This window comes from Fringilla coelebs, assembly GCF_963513975.1.
Source record: "Fringilla coelebs genome assembly, chromosome: 1".
NCBI classification, from domain to species: domain Eukaryota; kingdom Metazoa; phylum Chordata; class Aves; order Passeriformes; family Fringillidae; genus Fringilla; species Fringilla coelebs.
This window is the reverse complement of record NC_140028.1, coordinates 7,342,377-7,363,578: the sequence shown is the minus strand read 5'-3', so window position 1 is coordinate 7,363,578 and position 21,202 is coordinate 7,342,377. Positions and strand designations below refer to the sequence as shown.

General features: G+C 42.1%; 1 protein-coding gene across 1 annotated transcript in view; it reads left to right on the top strand.

Moving 5' to 3' along the window:
- The first annotated feature begins 3,712 nt into the window (after positions 1 to 3,712).
- The window catches only part of KHDRBS3 (KH RNA binding domain containing, signal transduction associated 3), an 82,249-nt gene continuing 64,759 nt past the window's right edge, over positions 3,713 to 21,202 (top strand). The window contains exon 1 of the mRNA XM_084209883.1: positions 3,713 to 4,201. Coding sequence (XP_084066009.1) covers positions 4,114 to 4,201 — 88 coding nt within the window. The 5' untranslated portion in view covers positions 3,713 to 4,113. The remainder of the gene's footprint in view (positions 4,202 to 21,202) is intronic.

Below are 21,202 nucleotides of genomic sequence, written 5' to 3'. Positions count from 1 at the left end.
TTGAAGTCTCAAATAAATAATGATTCTGTAACAATCTCTTGTGGTCTGAGATTTAAATCTGGAACCCAGGAGTTAATCAGAAGCAAGGACTACATTAGAGGCAGGTAAAGTCGACCACAGAGCTGGAAATGACCCCAGCAGAGTGACAGCCTGTGGGTGCAGTGCCTTCTGTATCTGAGTGAGGGTGCTGCAACAGGCTCCTTTTGATCAGGTCCCTTGTAGTAGATCCCAACCACAAGGTTGATTTTGCCTAAATTAATTCCCACTCTGTTTGGTTCCTCTCCTGTGACAAGTGTTCCACCTATTCAATGATCACACCAAGCTGCCACTGACTGTGGTGGGCTCACATCCCACACAGCCAACCCTGTCCTGGTCTGCACCCACAGCCCTGTGGGCAGCACTGAGAGAGAGGTGATTCTGTCCCTCTGCTCTGCTCTCATGAGATGCCACCTGCAGTGCTGCACACAGCTCCGGGGTCCTCAGGACAGGAAAGATGTGAATCTACTGCAGCAGGTCCAGAGGAGGCCACAAAGATGGTCAGAGGTCTGGAACACCTTCCCTTGCGAAGACAAGGCTGAGTGAGTTGAGACAGTTCAGCCTGCAGAAGAGATGGCTCTGGGGAGAGCTTATAGCTGCACTGTGATACTTAAAGGGGGCTTATAAGAAAGATCAGAACACGAGGTAATGGTTTTTAAGAAAAAGACAGTAGACTCAGGCTAGATATAAAGAAATTCTTTACAATGAGCGTGGTGAAACACTAGACCAGGCTGCCCAGAGAGGTGATAGATGCCCCAATCCCTGAAAACATTCAAGGTCAGTTTTGATTGGGCTCTGAGCAACCTGATCTAGTTGATGATGTCCCTGCTCACTGCAGAAGCAAAGTTGGACTAGATGACCTTTCCAACCCAAAGCATTCAATGATTCCATGGAAATGACAAATATTAGTTGTACTTGCAATATTTGGAACAAAGACTTTGGTGAAATTACTGCTTGTAATCACTTCTTGTTATGTTGATTCAACAAATAAAGAAAATTTAAGTGGATGAATTTGTACAGAATCCATATTTCAGAGAGAGGACACAGCTCAGTTTCTGCCTCTTTACACATGGTCCCCTCACATCCTGCTGGCACAAGAAAGTGAATCTCACTCCTGAGAGTGAAGATACCAACACATCCTAATGCTTCTAGCACATACGAGTATTAATTTTGACACCTACAATTTTAGCTTATAGATAGACACACTGTCAGGTCAGATAACTGGTGCTAAAAAGGGAGCAACGGATATTAGTCTGACATGGTTCCTGACATGTCCAGCTACCAACTAACTTCCTGGGACTACCACATGCATTAAACAGCAAAGTAGATGTGTACTGTTAGAGAGAAAATACATATAAGTCATGAGTTTTAGAAATTTGGACTCATGGCTTTTCAACATTCATGAATCCTACATCTAATACGTAATGGGCAGCTCCTTGAGCAAGGCTGCTTTTCAAGCTCTGCACAGATTTCAGCAGTAAGAAAGCAATAAATCCTTAAGAAGATGGTGTTTCCTGCCTTTCTTGGACAGTAAAAGTGGTGCTCAGCAGGCTTTTCCCAGCTAACCACATCCTGGGCTGCTTTCTAGGGCCCAAGGCTTGCAATTTCCCATCCTTTCTGCCCTTGTCTGACTTTATTGCATCCTAGTGAATTTCATTGGAGAAAAAAATATCCTGCATTTGTTATGTGCAGGTTTGAGTTTGAACAATAGGGTACAACATGGATAATTTTATAATTCCTATATTATTACAGACCCAGAGAGAAGAAGGTCTTCAGACTTCCAGTAAGTCTTTCTTTGTTGAAAGCCAGAGGGAATTGGTATAATATGGGAAGAAATACTGTGGTTTCTTGAAACATCAAATGTTTATTTAATCAGTTACCAGGGAGAATATGACTCTTTCCAAGAAAGGGGCATTGTTTTTTACACAGTTTGTAATAACATAACTACCTTTCTGTCCGAGGTCCTGCATGCTTTAGTACAGCTTTAAGTACATTTAGGCTTAACTGGAAAAATAAGGATTTTTTTGCTCCAGGTCACTCAATAAAGATTACACTCCTACATATTGTTCTGTGTCAAGAGTTGTATGTGCCTGCCTGCTTCACAACAGATGGCTGCATCTCAGTACTTTTATATAGAAGACGTATATGGAAGGTTGAAAAAAACATTCATTTTAATTCAAATTCTTCCAGCTGCTTGTATGCTTTAGTTCTATCCATTGAGCTTGATGTCATGCAAAAGAATTTTTTAAATAGAACTTTGCAAATTTGTTTCTGTTCATTTTGGATCAAGATTTATTTGGAATGGTTGTACAGAGACTATAAATCAAGTATATTTCATGTTGTAACATACCAGACATTGTTTCATGGGGCAATGCAATCTGTGAAATGCAACAAGGAATAAGATACCTTAAAATATAGACTTTTGGTTTTCAGGGTGAAAGAGCACTTACAATTCTGAGAAGGGAGCCTTAACCTCTGCTTCCAAGCTTTGAGTGAGCATTTCTCATGCTGATTTACTTTTTCAGAGGTTTCTTCATCCCTGTATTGCAAGGATATGAGTAAAATATATCGCAGATTTTTTTTTCATAAAATGCAGAATTAAACGTATGGTTATTCAATTCACAGACATAAGAGTATTTTTCATGGTCTTTTAAGTCTAGATCATCAAAGTTCCTTACCAGCTTATCCAGTAAACACTGATTAAAATGCTACTTTATGGGTTTGGCTTCAGTGATTTAGTAATTTTCCTCTGCTTTGCCCTTGTGCTCTGTGACAGAGAAGAGCTGGTCTGGCTTCCTCAGGGCTTTTGTCACCCAAGATTCATTGATGAGACACCTAAGGACTAATAAGGAAGCGATGTAAAGCCTCAAAGCTAAAGAACAGAGCCAGTCATGACCTAGTACAGCAAATGCATCCTCTGGAAAAATAGGCTTGAACAAACAAGGTCTTTTAAACTTTGCCTCTCTTTCCTGGTTTAGAGCAGGGTGAACCCCAAACCCACTTCGTGCCGCACATCTGGGCAACTCATCAGAAATATGCTTTTTTGGCTGGTATTTATAAAGTGGTTTATATTACTACAGGCAAAAGCACAGAACGCTGGATAGAGGATACGCTGTTTCTAAGAGGGAGAAAGAAAATAAAATCGCGTTTGTATTACTTTCAACACAAGATCTGCCCTTCTCCGTAAGATCTGACAGCGACGGAAAGGATGCCGTCCTGGATCCCCGACCCCTCTCACAGATCTTACGGCCCCGGAGAGGGTCTCGAAGAGGACTCGTGTGTCGGAAGGGTCGCTGTGGGGTCTGAGGGGCTCTATGAGTCCCGCCGGTGCAGACATTTCCCCGCTCCCTCCCAACTCCCGCTCGGCCCGCGGCTCAGAGCCGCTCTGGGGCGCCCCTCAGCACCGGCCCCTCACCGACCGCGGGGAGGCGGGGCCAGCAGCAGCGACCAATGAGAAGCTGCGGGTCGTCTCTGACTGACAGGTCACGTCATCCAATAGGAGCCTTCACTTGAGCAAGGCGGGGACACTTGGGGGCCTCAGCTATCCCCGCCCATTGGAAGGGGCAGGGGCGGGGCACAGCTTCTGGGCGGGGCTAAAGGCCGCCGGGGGGCGTGGTCTAGGGCGGTATATAAAGGTGGTGCGGCGCGTTTTCCGCGCTCAGTGGGCGCAGTGTCGCTGGCGGTGCTGTTTGTGTTGTGGGTCTGAGCGCAGCGCCTGCCGCCGCCTAACAGTCTCTTTTGTTGTGTGCGCGGTTCCCGTCTTGCGTGGGTCAGCGGCTCCCGGGGCGCCTCTCTTTCCCGTCTTACCTCCTTGTGCGCCTCCGTAGAGCGATTTGTCCTCGCCACTTGTACGCTGAGGGGGGTGTCCCCCAGCCCGCGCCCCTTTTCTTTCCCCCTCCTGGCCGGGGGCTTGCGGCGCTTCCTTCTGGATGCGTTCCCGCAGCCCCGGGCGGGAGGCGGCCAGGGGGAAGCGCTGCCTCCGAGGATTTACCGCTGCCTGGGACTCGGACCCGCTCCTTCCCCGCGGGCGCACCCGGCGCCCCGGCTCCGCTGCCGCTCCGGGCCGCCGCCGCTGCCATGGACGAGAAGTACCTGCCCGAGCTGATGGCGGAGAAGGACTCGCTGGACCCGTCCTTCACCCACGCCTTGCGGCTGGTCAACCAAGGTGAGGGGCGGCGGGGCGGAGCGGGGCTCCTTGTCCCGCGGTGGGGACGGGCCTGAGTGAGCGGCGGCCGCCGCGGATGCTCAGCCCGAGGTTCGCCCTTCCTTGTTGCACCGCCTGGAGGGGTTTGTTGTGCTCAGGCTCCCGGTGAGGTTCTCGGTGCGGGGTTTACCCTCGCCTGGCACCGCTTGGGGGGGTTTGTTGTGTTCAGGCTGTCGGTGTTTGCCGGCTCCCGGCGCCTTCCCTTTCCCCTGGCGGGCAGCATCGCCCGGGCAGCGGCGCACGCTGGGTGCCTGCCCGCGTTGCCCCTCTTCCATCCCTGTTTGCTCTGCCGTCGCTCGCTGCTCGAGTTATAGATTATTCCGAGTTGAATGGCTGTGTCTGCTGTGCTCTGCTCGGGCTGCATGTCAATTAAAACCCCAGAAGGTTTCCCTATTTTCCCCGTTTCTGAACAATGAACGGCCGATTGTTTACATGTGTGTGAGCCTGCTGCCGATGGCCTTTCTTAGAAACTTTGGGCTCTGCTACATTTTAATAAACCTTTATAAAAACACAATGCATATTTTGTTTTGCAATTATATAACTCCAGATAATAAATTACTCCCTCCCCTCTGTATCTGTCAAGTCAGATGTGCTTTAAAGTGATAGCTTTTTGTTTCAGTGATGCAGTACTAACTAGAAAAGTCATTCTGTGTGAATTAAAGTATGATTTAATGTACATTTGGCCATAGTGTATAATTGGCAGGTGACTTTCAAGTACAGCTCTGGGGAGACAAATGCTTGATTTAGTGCTTAGGATGCTCAAGTGAAATAAGCTATGAACTGATCCTCTAACCCACCAAACATAGTGATAGCCAGAATGATTTTGGCTTTAATTGCTATGATTACAAAGCTGTGCTTGGTGTGCTTTGCATGTCATAGCAGGAACAAGTTTAAGTTGATGTGGGTTCTTCTAATGTGTTGTAGGTTTTGATGTGTAATAGATGCAAATGCCTGTTTCAGAATCAGAAGAATTACTGTTGTCTGAAATACTCTGGAGTTAGGGGTAGCTGTTACAGTTTAAGCTGTGCAATGTATTTAAGTGAATTGAAGGTCCATGTCCATGGGTGGTTGATATATTGCATATTTCTCCAAACTTTCAATATGTAAAAATGTCCCTGTGATTATGGGAAAAGGAGAATTATGTTAAAAAAGCATTTTTTTGCTGTGTTTGCTGTAAATGAAAAAAACTTGTAAAAATTAAACTTGATGGCTACAAATTATTGAAGCTCCTCTCCAGGTAGTGAAGAATCTTTTTGTGTAAATTATTCGAGGGAGTTACAAAACCATATGATTTCCTATTTTGTAAACAGTGTTAAAGGAAGTAAATCTGTCCTTTTGACTGAGTTTATGATATTTTTTGAGGTTCTCATTGAAATATAAATTGGAAGGCTTAAACTTTTGCCTTTCATCATGGTATCTGCATGCACATATGCAGCTCCAGAAAAAGAACCCATTTTGTCAGTGTAAAAATGTAGTTGTATGTGCATTCAACCTCTGTAATCTAGTAGGTGTCTTGATTTTTTGTTTACTTTGAAAGTGAAGCCTTGGACTTTATCTGAAGTGTTTCACATGTTAGAGGTGGAGAAAAGAAAGATTCAGGGTGACCATTCAACTGGTTAACTCCAGTTTAAAATGGAAATTTGTATAATATCTATGTATAATAGCTTAATTGTAGAATCACCAAATAGTTTAATTGTGGAATTCCCTGTATAATACAGGTGGGAAATATGATTTCAGGAGGGGAAGTTTTACTAACCCATCCTGCCATGACTCTAACTTTATCAGGGATTGGTTTTTTTTTTCTCAATTGTAAAAATTCTATGCACTTAAATGAATGACAATTATTAGTGGAAATGCATACATAATGGTTCTGGCTTGGATTTTGTGTGCCAGGTCTACTGAGTATTTTCTATATTAGTTTATGGGGAGGCAAATGAAATAGCTTGTCTAATTTTTTTACCTGGATTTGTTTATCTTTTAAGTTCAGCATGAAACAGGTTTCCAAGTTTGGCTTCTTTTGGTTATCTGTGAGAAAATGTCTTAGCAAAGGTTTTAAGTGCTTTAAATAACCAGCTTAATTATGTAATAGCATTTTGGTGTCTTAGTGGCATTAAATTTGCTATCTGTATTTACTTAAACTGAAATACTGTATATCAACTGGCTTTCTTCAGCAACTCAAGAGTAATTTGTAAGAGTTGTATGGGTGAAGTAGAATCCTTTTGAGATGCTGAAGTAATTCAGGTATGTTTACTGCTCAGACAGAAAAGCCAAATGGCTAACAAATTTCCAGTCATGTTGAAATTTGGTTTCTAGGGAAAATGCTGGGTCTAGACTTCTGAAATGTGGTAATTATAGCTTTCAAATGGAAGTGGATAAATTTGCATATTATGCTTATAATTGCACATTATAATTTGTGTACACACAAATTACATAATTTTAAATTTAAAAAGTGGAGCTTGACCTGTTTCAAGTTCCTGGGTAACATTTCAGTTAAAAAAGAACAATGTGGAAGTAACGAAGATGCTGTAAGAATATTTTCATGGGCAGTATTATTAATCTGTCTTTCTGAATTAAGATATGACAGGAGTTTCCTTGCCTTTAAACACTGTTTTGAAAGAACTAAAATCAAATATTAGTATCCTTCAATGTTCCTGCATAGTAAGTCCTGATATTTCTTGTTGAAAACTCTGTTCAAGGATTTGATGCCCCATTTCCTTGGGACACAAATACAATACTTATTGTTTAAATTTTGTTTTAAGCAGTCATTGAAACATTTAACTGCTGCTTAAATTTTAGAACAGTGGGAATCTTTTCCAGGAGACTAGACTTTATCCCTTCTTCTAATTAAGAAGATGTATTTGTGTACTTGCACATTAAGCCATCCTAAAAAGGGGATTCTTTTGCCTGTAAACCCTCAAGCATGTTATAGATTGGAAATAGACTTATTTGCATGTGTGCTAAGGTGACCATGCTAATAGGATTCATTTACAGCTGGTATCAGACAGTGGGAACTGGAATTTTGTCCAGTTATTAGCTTATGGCAAGTTCTGTAAATGAGGAACCTGGGGAAAGATGAGCGTCTGTGAAGAAACAAGAGCTTCGTACATTTGCTTTCCTATTTTCAACTCTCATGTGCTCATCTCTATGTGAAATCTGAAAAATATTTGTCTGTGGGAGTGATGGTAGTTCTGAAATCCAGCCTTATTTCCAAGGCTGTCTTTGCAAGTGTGGTTGTTTGTAAATGTTGGTAAATGTGCAAGTGTAGTATTGATTCTCATAACTTGGTTCATGAGTGCTGCTCTAAAAATACTGAAAGATCTGTGACAGAGAAGTTACTTTACCTTCTTTCACATTTATTTATAGTAGTGATTCAAGACGAGCAGTTTGTGAATGTTGAATGAAGTATGTGAAACTGCAGATGGAAGAAGCAAACTGTAAATAAAACATGGTGATACCAGACACATTTCCAACAGGAGAGACGTGAAAATGGGTGCTTGGCAGTTGTTTGGTTTGTGTGGATAGTTAAATGTGTAGATAATGAAAGTCAGGCTTCCATTGCTGAAAGATAACTCTCTTGTGCAGACTGGACCTCTGGAATTCTCCCTTACCAGCTCATTTTAGCTGCTTTGAGATTTGAGGTAATATGTGAAGTTGGCAAGGCTTCCTTTAAAATGTCGATGAGATGATGTACAGGAGTGCCAAGCCTTCCTATCAGTAGGTGGCTGTATGTGCTAACTGTGTTGAATGGCTTCCCTGAGCCACGTGGCTAGTGGTGATCAGCAGGGGCTTGCTGTTTCTCGTGTCAAATTTTGCTTGGGACTTCAGTAATCAAAGCTGTACATCCCTAAATATGGGGGAGAATGGAGAGTGAGGGAGTGTACTCACTTTGCTTTGTGGAGGATTTTAGTGGTCTAAATTTTTTTTTTTCCAGCAGAGATGGCTTTGTAAAAATGGTTGAAGTAGCAGCTTAACAATAAATTAAGGCTCCATATATATTACTGATTGTTGTTGTGGTTTAAGCTCAACTTGCTTGGTAGGTACTGTGCAGCCACTCATTGCTTCTCCCCCGGGAGAATTGAAAAAAAGGTACAACTTGTGGGTTTAATGACTGAAATAAAGTAAAATATAATAATTATACTAGAAATTAAAAAGAGGACTAAAACCCAAGAGAAACACGTCATGCACAATGCAATTGTTTTCCATCTGCTGACTGATGCCCAGGCTGTCCCTCAGCAGCAATCAGTGGCTCTGAGTCAACTCCCTCCAGTTTATATGCTGGACATCCATCCTCTGCTGTGGAATATTCCTTTGTCCAGTTCAGGTCACCTCTCCTGGCTGTGCTCCCTCTGGGCTTCTTGTGCACCTGCTCCCCGGCAGAGCGTGAGACACTGCAGAGTCCTTGATTTACAGTAAGCACAACTTAGCAACAACCAAAACATCCCTGTGTTGTCAACTCATACTGAATCTCAATCACAGCACTGTACCAGGCACTAGGAAGAAAATGAACTCTATCCCAGGCAAAAACAGGACAACTTCCAGTAAATCTGTCTAAGCTTGCGAGGGGTTTTGTGCTTTTCTTTAATTTATCAAAAATAAACATGATTGTGGAGTGACATACCTGTGTTGTAATGAAAGTAATCAGTTTTCTGCTGAAGCATCCACTTTGCTGTGTGGACTGGTTTCATGGCATGGCACAGACACATGGTGCTGCTCATTCCAGTCACTAATGGTGTTGAATCACCATCAGTGTAACCCCAAACTTTCCTTTTTGTCCTTATAGTATCAATCACAGAAACAATACTTGAAACAAGTGTCCTAGACTTTTGAGGATTTCAAAGCCCTTCATGAAGGTTATAGGTGTTTTGAAAATGAGATATGGCTGTAGAAAGCTGACTGTGTTTTAAAATTATTCGGAGCATTGTATGAAATGTAATAAGTTTTGTGCTCCTCAGATTTTTTTCAGAGTGCTGGTCACTTTTAGTTGCCATTCTTAGAAGCTAACCAGAAATAAACTCTTCTGGTTTTAGTTTGATTACTAGAAGACAAGAGTCTAAGCAAAATGTTTAGGTGGAATTGGATATTTTCCAGGCCAAGTGTGATGAGAAATTCAAGTGGCAGTAATGGGAATGGATATGATGTAATGGTTGCACCATCAAACCAGGGATGGCTGACTTGGATCCTATTTCTGTTTTCTTGAAGCAACTTGAGAAGTAGTAGCTCTTGGAGGGCAGAAGGGATATTTCAGAATCTGTCTCTCATCTCAGCTCTCTGTATTTGTTCAAACTTCAGAAGTTCACATTTTTGTTATGGTAGCTCTTTGCTTTTATTGCAGTGAAACTGTATTGGAGCAGTCAGAGGGCTTCCTAAAAGTTAGATTTCAATCTTGCTCTCTTAAAAGGCTGCAGAAGTGGTTTATCAGATATTCCAGTCATGTTAACAGGGCTTCTGCAAAATGCAGCTGAAGATAATCATACTTTTTTCACCCCTGGGCTTATCTGTTCTGAAGCCTGACTGAGCCTAGAGCCACTCACTGCAATCACAGTTAGTGTAAAGCTGACTCCTAATTCACTTGCACACTCGCTTTGGCAGTCAATGAGAGAGATTGAATTTAAAGGTTTCAAATGCAGGCTGACATGGTTTGTCACTTTCAATCCTTTTTGACACCAGCCACGCAAATTAAAACTGTAACCTTCTGAGTACTTATTTACTGGGGAAATCAGAAAGAAGGTCACAGCACTATTCCTTTGGCCTGTGGCTTGTTTGACTTTTCTTGCATGTACTTAAAATTTATGTATGTGACCTTTCTGCCCTCTGACTTCAAGTATAATTAAGAAACAGAAGAATTTAGGATGCACTTTTGTTTAAAAGATTCAGGTATCAAAGTTCAGAGTCGAGAAGGGTCTGTAAAGTATTCAGTGTGGTACTGCATGACTTTTTAATTAGTATTTAGCAGGGTTCAGTAAAAAGCATGTTTAAATAGATTAACTGGTAACTGACGCACCTAATATTTTATGGTGAATTAACTGACTGTTCTTAGCTGAGCTCTGCAGGAATCTTGCAAGCTTAATGTTTACATTATTAATACTGTTTATCAAATAGGAGATAAAGTACAGGGCTTCTCTACTGGGCACATGGAATATCTTGATAGAGTGGTGTGGTCTACCCCTGAGTCCTGGGAAGGCAAGTCTCACCCATGCCATGGGAGCTGTTTGGTAGGGGTGGTGATAGTTCTGGGAATTATTTTAGAGCCATATATTTCTAGCCAAGTGTGATTTTTTTTTTTCCCCAAGTGTAACAGTATCTAGAAAATTAATATCTTTATGGCCTTAAGCTAAAGCCATAAGGGCATACGGACTCAGGAATTTAATTTTCTTGTGACAATCTACTTACAGAAGTCCATATGTCTTAATCTTTGAAGAAATCATGGAAAAATACAACACTTTGCAAGTTTGAGAAGGTCTGTAGGCCTCTTGCTAGTCTGATTGGTGTGTGAAAGGGATCTTTGACTTGTGCTTTGAGAGCCTGATTGCCTTCAGGAGTGAGTGAAGGTGCAGAGAGGCCCTGAAAACTGATGGTGAAATATCTGGCCAAGAAGTACAGATGAAAAAATGCACAATGCTTTAGCAATAAAAATCTTAATATCTTAAACCAGGTATAAGGACCAGTAGATTTTGTGTGTCTTGACATCTCTGCCTGAGAATGAGTTGCATTTATGGACATTTGATCCCTGCTAAATTGTTAAGCTCTTTGAACTGTCAATGACTTGGGCTGTGCAGTAGCTGTAGGTTGGCTGTTTATGCAAAGGAACAAATTAAAGAGCAGTAACTAGAGAGGTAGCATGAAGAAGCATTGTTAGATTGATGTATTTTTGTACCTCAACAGCTGAGCAGTGCATGTTTTATTCTTTGCGTGTTTCTCCTATCTTAAAATTTTCCTTTGCTTAAACTTGCCTTTGTCATATTTATCACTTATGATTCTTTTATGTTGTGTTGATGTTTTTCAGCATTTTTCCTTATTGTCAAGGCAAACTTAAGAAACTAGGCAGTTAAATGGATTTCCTTTCTATTCTCCATCTCTAGTTGTTATTTGCTGGATGCCTTTCATTTCTTATTTTGATGTGTTTATCAGACTTTTGGCTGCAGGTAGCAGCTCAACTTCAACAAAGTTGCAAGGCAGCAAAAAAATGTCAGTTTAATTCTTGTAGATGGTAAATCTTTCACTTTTTTTTTTGGCTTGCATAGGTGTTCTTTTATAGATCTTTATTTTCTAGGAAGAATTTGTTGACAAAGTAATTGGAAACCTAAAAGATTAGAAATCATTTCAGTGAACCCATTGTACTTGATCCAACAGAAAATTTGTTATAACAACTGCTGCTGTGCTGATCTTGGTATAATACAGCGGCAGTGAAAACCTGAAGTTGCAAATCCTTTGAGGATTTACTGATTTTCTTTGACTTTAATAATCCAGCAGGATTGTTCAAAAGGAACAGTCTGAGCTAGATGCCTTTATGTGGACAAGGCAGAAAGTATAGGAAAATGTCTTAAGTACTGTGTGCAGTTTCAGACACCACAATATAAATCACAATATAGGAAAGAAGTAAGACTATTGCAGGGTGTTCAGAGGAGAGGACTGTGAAGATGAATGGTCTGGAGGAGAAGCCATATGAGATGTGGCTGAGGTCACTTGGTCTGTTCAGCCTGGAGAAGAAGGGACTGAGGGGAGACCTCCTTGCAATCTGCAAGATCCTCATGAGGGGAAGAGAGGGGCTGGCACTCATCACTGTGGGGGACAGTGGCAGGACCTGAGGGAAAGGCCCGTCAGGGGAGGTTTAGGTTGGATATTGAGAAAATACTGTTCACCTGACAGAGCTCAAGAAATATCTGAACAATGCTTTTCAGCCACATGGTGGGATTCTTGAGCTGGTCTTGTGCAGGGCCAGGAGTTGGACTTCAGTCCTTGTGGGTCCCTTCCAAGTCAGGATATTCTATGATTCTGTAAATTGCTTCTCCTCTCACTGCTGCCACATTTGTTGAATGCTTGGAGAAGAAACGTGTGTCTGTAGCCTTTTATTGCCTCAAACCATTCAGTAACTGTACTCTGGGAAGCAGATGTGTTTGAAAGCAAAAGGTTTTAGATGTTTTCAGCCAGTTTTTCCTACTGCTTTGGGAAAAATGATGATTTTCAGATGTAGAAATGGAATGACTGCTTCTAATGTGGTCATTCTTCCTTTCATGTGTCCTTTTCTGTTTGCTGGTAGTGGACAAAAGTTTTTGTTACTGGTTCATTTTGATCCATGTCCTAATTAACTAGAGGTGGTCAATACCAATCTTGATGTGTCCCTGGTAAGAAGCCCAGTTTCTGCTCCCTGCAGTATTTATTTGAGGGTTAAGGAGATTTTTGTTGCCTTTCTTCTGCTATTAAGCAGAAATGCTGTGGTGTCCTCTCTGCTGACTACAGTGATACAGCTCCATGGGGTAAAGCAGTGAAGTAAAAAATCGCCCTTTCCTTCTCTGTCCACCTCCAGACTAATGCTAAATGATAAATTTCACTTCTGTTAAAGTGAAAGGCACTTTCACATGAAAGGTTTTCATGTCTCTTTGGTTATTTGACTTTTTATGGTGTTTAACTGTACCTCATCTCCCCTCCTGAGCTTGAAGGGAAGTAGATTTTTCTCAGCTATAGAAACACAGTTTGGATATGATGGTCTTAATCATTTGTAGAGTCATGAAAGTTCAGAAAGCATTTTTTCACTTTATTAAGTATCCAACTGCTTCATGACCACTTCCAGCCTATTATTTTAGGCTCAATAAGTCCTAATTTTGAAGAAACCTGGTCACAGATCAGTTTTCTGTCTTCCTTTAAAGGGTTCCCCAAAAACTTTATGGTATTTGGAGATGTTTCTCAGAGGAAAAGTATTTGTTCTTAATGATTGGTTCAGTTTCTCCATTTAAAGCCTGGTGTGTCTGGAGGAGCTAAGCTCCTTCCCAGCAGATGGGCTGCAGTGATACCTTTAGCCCTCGTTAACACTTGCTCCCTAGGTAGAGTTATCCCAGTAATATCCTAGGCTGGATAGTCTGCAAGGTGAAATGCAGCACCTTGGTACTAGATCTTAAAGACTGGAAAAGACTCTTGTGGTCCAATTTGTCTTGTGTTACACAATTAGTCTTAAAGATTCTTTTTGCCTATCATATACCCTTGACCTTTTTATTACACCATGAATCCATGGTCTGGAAAAATGATTAGGTTTTTATTGGCCTACTGTATAAAGGCATACAATGAAAGATTTATCATGTTTTTAAGGCTTGCTGTATCTGTTCTTTAGACCTTTTTGTTTCTGCAGGCACCTGAGTCCTCACAGAAGCCTGTTAATACCATGTGAAACAAATGCTGGGAATGATGTAAGTGTAGTCATTAAGTGCTTGTGAGGGATGTGGTGGTTTTGGCTGGGGTCAAATTTTTTTTTCCCAGTAGTCATTGTGGGGTTGTTTTGGATTTGTGATGAAAACAGTGTTGATAACACAGGGATGTTTTCATTACTGCTTAGCAGAGCTTACACAGAGGCCTTTTCTGCTCATTCAAGGCGTTTTCTCCTCCTCACCCCACTGGTGAGGAGGCTGGGGAGTGAGCAAGGAATGGGGTGAGACACAGCTGGGACAGCTGACCCCAACTGACCCAAGAGAAGTTCCAGACCATATGGCATTGTGCCCAGCATATAAAGCTGGGGGGAAGAAGGAAGAGAGGAAGTTTTGGAATGATGGTGTTTGTTTTCCCAAGTCACCATTATGTGGGATTGAGCCCTGCTTTCTTGAGAATGGCTGAGCACCTGCCTGGCCACGTCAAGAGATGGATGAATTGTTTTGCTTTGCTTATGTGTGTGGATTTTGCTTTACCTACTAATAAACTGTCTTTATCTTGACCCACAAAGTCTATTAATTTTACCCTTGCGATTTTCTCCCACATCCTCTTGGGGGGAAGGGAGCACCTATGTGGGGTTTTTCTGCTAGCTGGGGCTAAACCATGACAGAGAATTAATGACCTCTGATGAATTTTTCCAGCCTTTTATTGTCTGTGAATTTTAGGATCTTGGGTGATTACAAACTATGCATATGAGCACACTTTGGAAAGAGTAGAAGCATTCCACAGTGGGTTTTCCTGCAAGATTCCAATTCAGCATCTTACAAGTAGTGATGCAGAGCTATTGACGATGCAGCTCTTGCAGAACGATTTTTGAATGCGTCTTTGCCAGGCAACTCCATTATGATTAGGGCACTAGTTACTAGAGAGGGCATTGTGTGTGTTTCATTTTTGGGGGAGCTGTTTCGGGAGGGTTTCAGAGCGTTTCGGGAATTATTTCTGGAGCGGTGCCAGGAGGGGGCGACAGCGGCCCGGCCCTGCGGGGCTGCCGGGACCGGGTGTGATCCCCGGGAGAGCCGGGGTCGGGGCTGTGGGATCGGGGCTGTGGGACCGGGTGTGATCGCCGGGAGCGCCGGGATCGGGGCTGTGGGATCCCCGGGAGCGCCGGGATCGGGGCTGTGGGACCGGGTGTGATCCCCGGGAGCGCCGGGATCGGGGCTGTGGGATCGGGTGCGATCCCTCGGGAGAGCCGGGATCGGGGCTGCCGGGACCGGGTGTGATCCCCGGGAGAGCCGGGATCGGGGCTGTGGGACCGAGTGTGATCCCCGGGAGCGCCGGGATCGGGGCTGTGGGATCCCCGGGAGCGCCGGGATCGGGGCTGTGGGATCCCCGGGAGCGCCGGGATCGGGGCTGTACAAACGCGTGTGAGCCCCTCGGGAGGGCCGGGCTCGGGTGTCGGCCCCTCGGGAGAGCTGCGCTCGGGGCCGTAGGGATGGGAGTGATCCCCGGGAGAGGCGGGAGTGGGCTCGGGGCCGTAGGGATGGGAGTGATCCCCGGGAGAGGCGGGAGCGGGCTCGGGGCCGTAGGGATGGGAGTGATCCCCGGGAGAGGCGGGAGCGGGCTCGGGGCCGTAGGGATGGGAGTGATCCCCGGGAGAGGCGGGAGTGGGATCGGGTGCCAGCCCCTCCGGAGAGCGGGGTCGGGGCCGCGCGGCTGCCGGCGGTGCCGGTGCCATCGGGGTTGCCCTGTCGCAGCAGCTCTCGCAGCCAGATGTGTCCTGGCTGTCCCCAAGGCGCAGGTGTGTCCCTGTCCTGCTGCAACCCCAGCCCAGCCCCCGCGGCCGCTCGCTCCCTCCCCCGCGGGGGAATGGGGGCCGCAATCGGAAGAGTAAAAACTACAGAACTCTGGGTGAAGAGAGGATACTTTGATAAGCAAGGTACATGCTGCACACACAAGCAAGTGAAAGCAAGGAATCCATTCTCCGCTTCCAATGAGCAGGCAGGTGTTCAGCCATCTCCAGGAAGGCAGGATTCCATCACAGCTGGCTGTGGCTCAAGGAGACAAATGCTTCCACCTGGAACATCCTCCTCCTTCCTTATTCCTTCCACTCCAAATGTCCACCTCTTCCTTCTGCCCCTCACTTTATATGTTGAGCATGATGCCATATCATACACAGGGATGGTTTTAAACTAAAGAAGGAGAAATTTGGATTATATATTAAGAAGAAATTCTTCTCTGTGTGCTGAGGCAGTGGCACAGATTGCCCAGAGAAGCTGTGGAAGCCTCATCCCTTGAAGTGTTCCTGGTCAGGTTGGATGTGGCTCTCAGCAGCCTGGTCCAAGGGAAGGCATCCCTGCCCATGGCAGGGGGTATGGAACTAGATGATATTTAAAGTCACTTCCACCCCAAACCCTTCTATGACTTGAAGTAGCTTTGACCTGTGGTGTTTTCTTCATGCATGCTTGAACTACTAAGACTGCTGTCAGTCCAATTTAAAAAACCTTGAATAAAATTTTAAAAGAAACTTTCCCAGACTTCTAAATTTGAAGGTCTTGAAATATTCCTTTATTAACCGCTGACGAAATGGAGAGTACAGAGAAATTACCTTAATGGTATTTATAAATTATGTGTTTATAGATGCACTTATATAGTTTGCAGACCTGAAATAACAGTCCTTGTTTGAAATCCTAAGTAATAGTTGACATAGTTCAATATAATATTAATTAAAAATGCTGGTGTGCATTTCTTTACCACATAAGTGGCAAGTAGCTGGCTGTGGGATCAGGTCTATAAAGAACTCCTAGTGAATTATCCTTTAGATTAATGCCCTGATAGTGGAAAATGGATGTGATTTGCTTTCTTAACTTTTATAGTTTAGACTTCACTGGTGTGGAGCATTGTGCTAATATAATGTATTTTCTGCCTCTGAGTAGGTTGTAGGTCCTGAAGGTACCAATCCCTTATTCCTGTTCATGTGTTCAAAGCAATGAACAAAGCTTCCAATGTCTGCCTGGGCTAGGAGGCTGCTTGCTCTGATGCCTTGCATGAGGCTGATGCTGAGTATTTATTTAGTTACTCTAGGCAATAGCTAAAGTACTCAACTTGCTGGATAGCTTCCTGCTTGGTCATTTTTCTGGGGAAAGCAGTGAAATGGATAGGAAATATCTGAAACAAAAGTACTTTTTTTTTCTCACTTGGATAAAGTATAAGGTAAAACTGTAGGTTTAATTCTTTACTGTTCTTTCAGAGTATTTTGCTTAACTTTGTATTATTGCACTGGAGTAGTAGTAACTGGCTAGAGCTCAACCCTGAAGCCTGTATTTCAATAAGTGTTTTAGCAGTGACTTCATTATTTCTAAGTCTGTGCAAATGATGCTAATCACTAGGTATGTCTTGTCAGCATCTGGATGAGGTATTTTTTGGCTCATCATTTGGAAAGGTTTCATAGCTGCTATCAAAGCTTAGATTTGAAGCTTTTCTGCAGAGTCATTGGAAAGGAGCTGAGTGGAGGGAATGCAGAGAGCAAACGTAGTTCCTTTATTCAGGTTTGGTACCTTAAACATGGCTGTGCATACTGTTAGTAATGGATGTCAAGCTGTGCTGTAATAAAGCAAATGTTAGCATTATTTTTCTTTCATTTTATTGATGACTAATCAGCTGTTTGAGCTGTATCAATAATAGTCAATCAACTTTTTGTTATAACACCTTTTCCCCTTACTGTACTTCATCCTCAAAACAGCCATCCTGACATGGGAGAAATTTTATGTGTACCTAATTGAAATCCTAACAGAATAGTGAATGCAATTTCAAGCTAAGCCACAAAATGAAGAAATAAGAGCAGATGGCCCCTTCAGAAAAATAGATTAAACAGAATAGATATTCCTGGCCAGCTACATAGTTAATCTCATGCTTCTTGTCAAGGGGTACTGCCAATACATAATTATTATGCAAGGGTAAAGTAAAAGCTGTATGAATTTAGTGATAAAAGATTTTCTTCATTCCCAGTTCTTTCTGAAAGTTTAGTGTTACGGTCATATTTTAAAGTTACAGTTATAGCAAGTATGAGTCGTAATCTGTTAAATTAGTTGTGTCTTGCTTTAGAAAGGGGTCCTGTAAAAAGAGCAGCTCTGGGAATGTAGTTCCATTTATGATCTACGAAAATTCATGGTAGCATTTCTGGTATCTTCTGGCTCTGTGACACACTGATGATTGAGTCTTTAAACCCACATGTCAGATTTGGTAGAGGGATTTGGGAGTGTGTCTCTCCTGTTGGCACAAGAAAGAGTTTCTCTTCCCTGTGGTTAAATGTTCTTTTCAGACCTATTAGTGGACAGTCAGATTTTTCAGTTAAGTGAAGCACCTTTATTTCTTGGGTGTATGCAAAGTAACACATTCCAGCTTCTTTAGGTTATTTTGGTGGTTACTCTGTATGTGACTGGACATGTCATTCCTGCACTTGCTCTAAGGTCAATGTACAGAGAGGGAGAGGTGAGATTTGAAACCTAGTAACACACGACCTTTTCTCTAGGAAGACTTCAGGGGTGCACAAGTACCCATTGCAACTGTTAGAGTTTCTTCCCAAATGCACTTTTTTTGCTTTGTTTCTCTCAAGTAGCAATATAAAAGTCTTGCCCTATTAATTGGTTATTGCTGTCTCAGCTGTCCTTCATCTTTTAGGTACCCAGACTCAAAATTTCTTAAGCAGCTGTATTTTTTTAAAATTCATTCTCTTTGTCCTCTGCCACATCTAGAAGATAGCTTCATTCTGTACTTGTGGAAAATGGAGCATCAACATTTTCTTTCCCATATAAAGGCAATTTAAGCATCACTGAATCAAGAAGTAATGGCACCTCAGGTAGTTTGCGTTGGCACTTTTCTTATTGTTTCTTGGCAGACAGAAGTGATGAAGGAGCAGAAACTTGAATAGATGGGGCTGTGAAGGCAGTGGGGGACAGGCAGGGCAGGTGTCTGGTTAGAAGCAGCTTCTGCAGGTTCCCAGCATGGCTGTTAAAAATATGACCAGTTTTGTTTTTGCTGTCTCACCTTGAATGTAGGTGAACTTCCTGGCTGTCAATTGTTCTACTGCACTCAAAGGTGTCAGCTGTTTTGTGCCCATGACACTTTGTAGTAGTTGATTCTCAGTGTTATAATCTGTAGAAATGTACTGAAATATGCTATTTAAACCATTGAATATAGGAATTACTCCCCTAAGAACCCACGGGCTCATCACTGGGAAAAAGTGTTCAGTGAAAGCTGGCATTCTGAAATTAGCTGGATGAGAACTAAAACAGAAACATGTCTAAAGTTAATTTATCAAATAATTACGTGACATAATTTGGCTGCAGTAAAACTCAGGCATCACATTTTAGATTTCTATATAAACATTTGATTTTAAACTGTCTTCAAAACAAACGAGTAAGGCAAATGAATTTGCAATGTCTTGACTGCTGAGTAGTTGCACAGAACATGAAGTTTTCCTGATTCTTACAGTTATACCATAACCATGTCTGTTGGAAAGAAGCTTGGACTTTTAAAAATACTTTTTACTGAAGAAAGATGCTTTTTGTAAACAAATTTACTAAGTCACAATATAACTTAACCAGAAGGAGCTGATTAGTTCCATCTAAGGTAAACATGAAAATATTTTCTTTAGAGAAAGATTTTGAGTCAGAGCTGTTTCTTATGGCAAGTAAACCCATACCATAAATGCTACTAAAACTGTAGTGTATTTTAGCTTTGTGTGTTTCAGCAAAAGCTTGCTGGCATAAGTTGGTAGTTACTTCATATATTTATGCAGGTATAAAACATTATATAGCATGGTTTGTTTCAGTTTTTCTTAAATTTGGAAAGATGCATACTGTTCTATTAGGTGAATGCTAGACATACTAGTTTAAGAAAAAAACCTTTTCTTCATAGATGCCATGAAAGCTGAAAGATTGCCTTCCTCAGGGAAGGTGCTGCATGGACAGGCACATGGTCCTACAGAGGCAGAGATTTATTGCAGCTGTAGATGTGGCTGCTTTCCTGCAAAAACTTGTCTGTTGAAAGATATTTGGTCCTTTCCTTAAGATTGGCAGCTGGATTGAGTCCCTAAAATAGACTTTCAAATTTTATAACACTTCTAGGGGAGTCTGATCTTGTTCTACAATTTTGCAAAGTGGTTCAACTAATTTCATGAAAATAAGTTTATGAGAATAATATTTGGAAAAAAATTGAATGTGCTAGCAATATGCATTATTCTGTGTAATATGTGTCTTCATCACAGAAAAGAATTTGGATTTGCCTGCTATTGAGCACGTGAAAGGGATTGTAATTAATGTTATCCCTCTGCTAGTTAGTTTTTGACTTGGATGTTGGAAGTTTTTAACATCCAATTTGTATTGAAGCTCATACAAAAAATTACCACACAAATTTATTTAAGCTGCACTTTCCCATAGGACGGTAAATGTTCAAGCTGCATTTGTATGTTTTTCCTGCCAAGTTACATTACTGCAGCCCAGGACTATAATGGGTGACAAAAATAAAAGTACTGCTTACAATAATTTTCTCAAAAGTGGTGCTTTACCTCTTTTATCTGCTGGCAGTGGAAGTCATGGCCTTCTGAAGGAATCATGAAATGGTTTGTGTTGGAAGGACCTTAAAGGTCATCTAGGTACAATCCCCCCTGCCATAGGCAAAGGACACCTTCCACAGACAAGGACCAGCTTGTTTAAAGCCCATCCAACCTGGCTTTGAGGTTTGAGGATTAGGGTTGTGTTAAACTAATCCAGGATGGTGTGTTGGAATCAGTCCCTTTTCTTTTACATGTGCCAACCACAGTCCATAGGTTTGTTTCCTACGTCTGTGGATCAGAAGGCACAAATGCTTTAGGTTGTTACCTTTTTCTTAAATATTAGGAAAGCATTTTTAAAATTTGTGTTTTATTTTTTTGTTTTGCAGAGTAAAATATACAATTCATCTATTTTATGACCCATGACATAGACCTGTTTTTGTGGTTTTTTGTTCTTTCTATACAGGATTACTTTTTCACAGCTTACTTGCACATCAATAGTTTCTGCTTTAGTAAAGAAAGTTTCAGATGTAAAATTTCTCAGGATTCTGAGAAATTTACATCAAAGGACCAAGAAGCTTGTGTTAAAAATCAGCAATATGAGAAAATTACAAACTGTAGGTTGAAATGAGATTATACATGAAGGTTACTCCAGTCTATGCTGTTTTTAATGGTTCATCTTTTAGAGGCTCTAAGCAGTGATTGCATTCACTTTCTGAGTTCACTCAGTGCAATGCCACAGAATAATAGCTGTTTTTTATCAATTCTGCAGTAAGGTTGAGGTTATACTTGTTGGTAGAGCTTATGTAGGATCATTTGGTGTGAGTTTAAGTCATAGCAGTGTCTGGGGCTAACTCTGAATTTCACTGAATTAAATATAAGAATTTAAAAACACGATAGATATTTGCAATAGCTTTATCTCTGTTCCTTTCCTTAACTCTGTGTGAAATATGGACAGTGACAAGTTTTTATTGGACAGAAAATGCATTTTGGACAATGTTGCATTCTGGGAAGCAGTGGGAAGAGCTGCATGCTGTGTGCATTTTCAGCCTTGCACA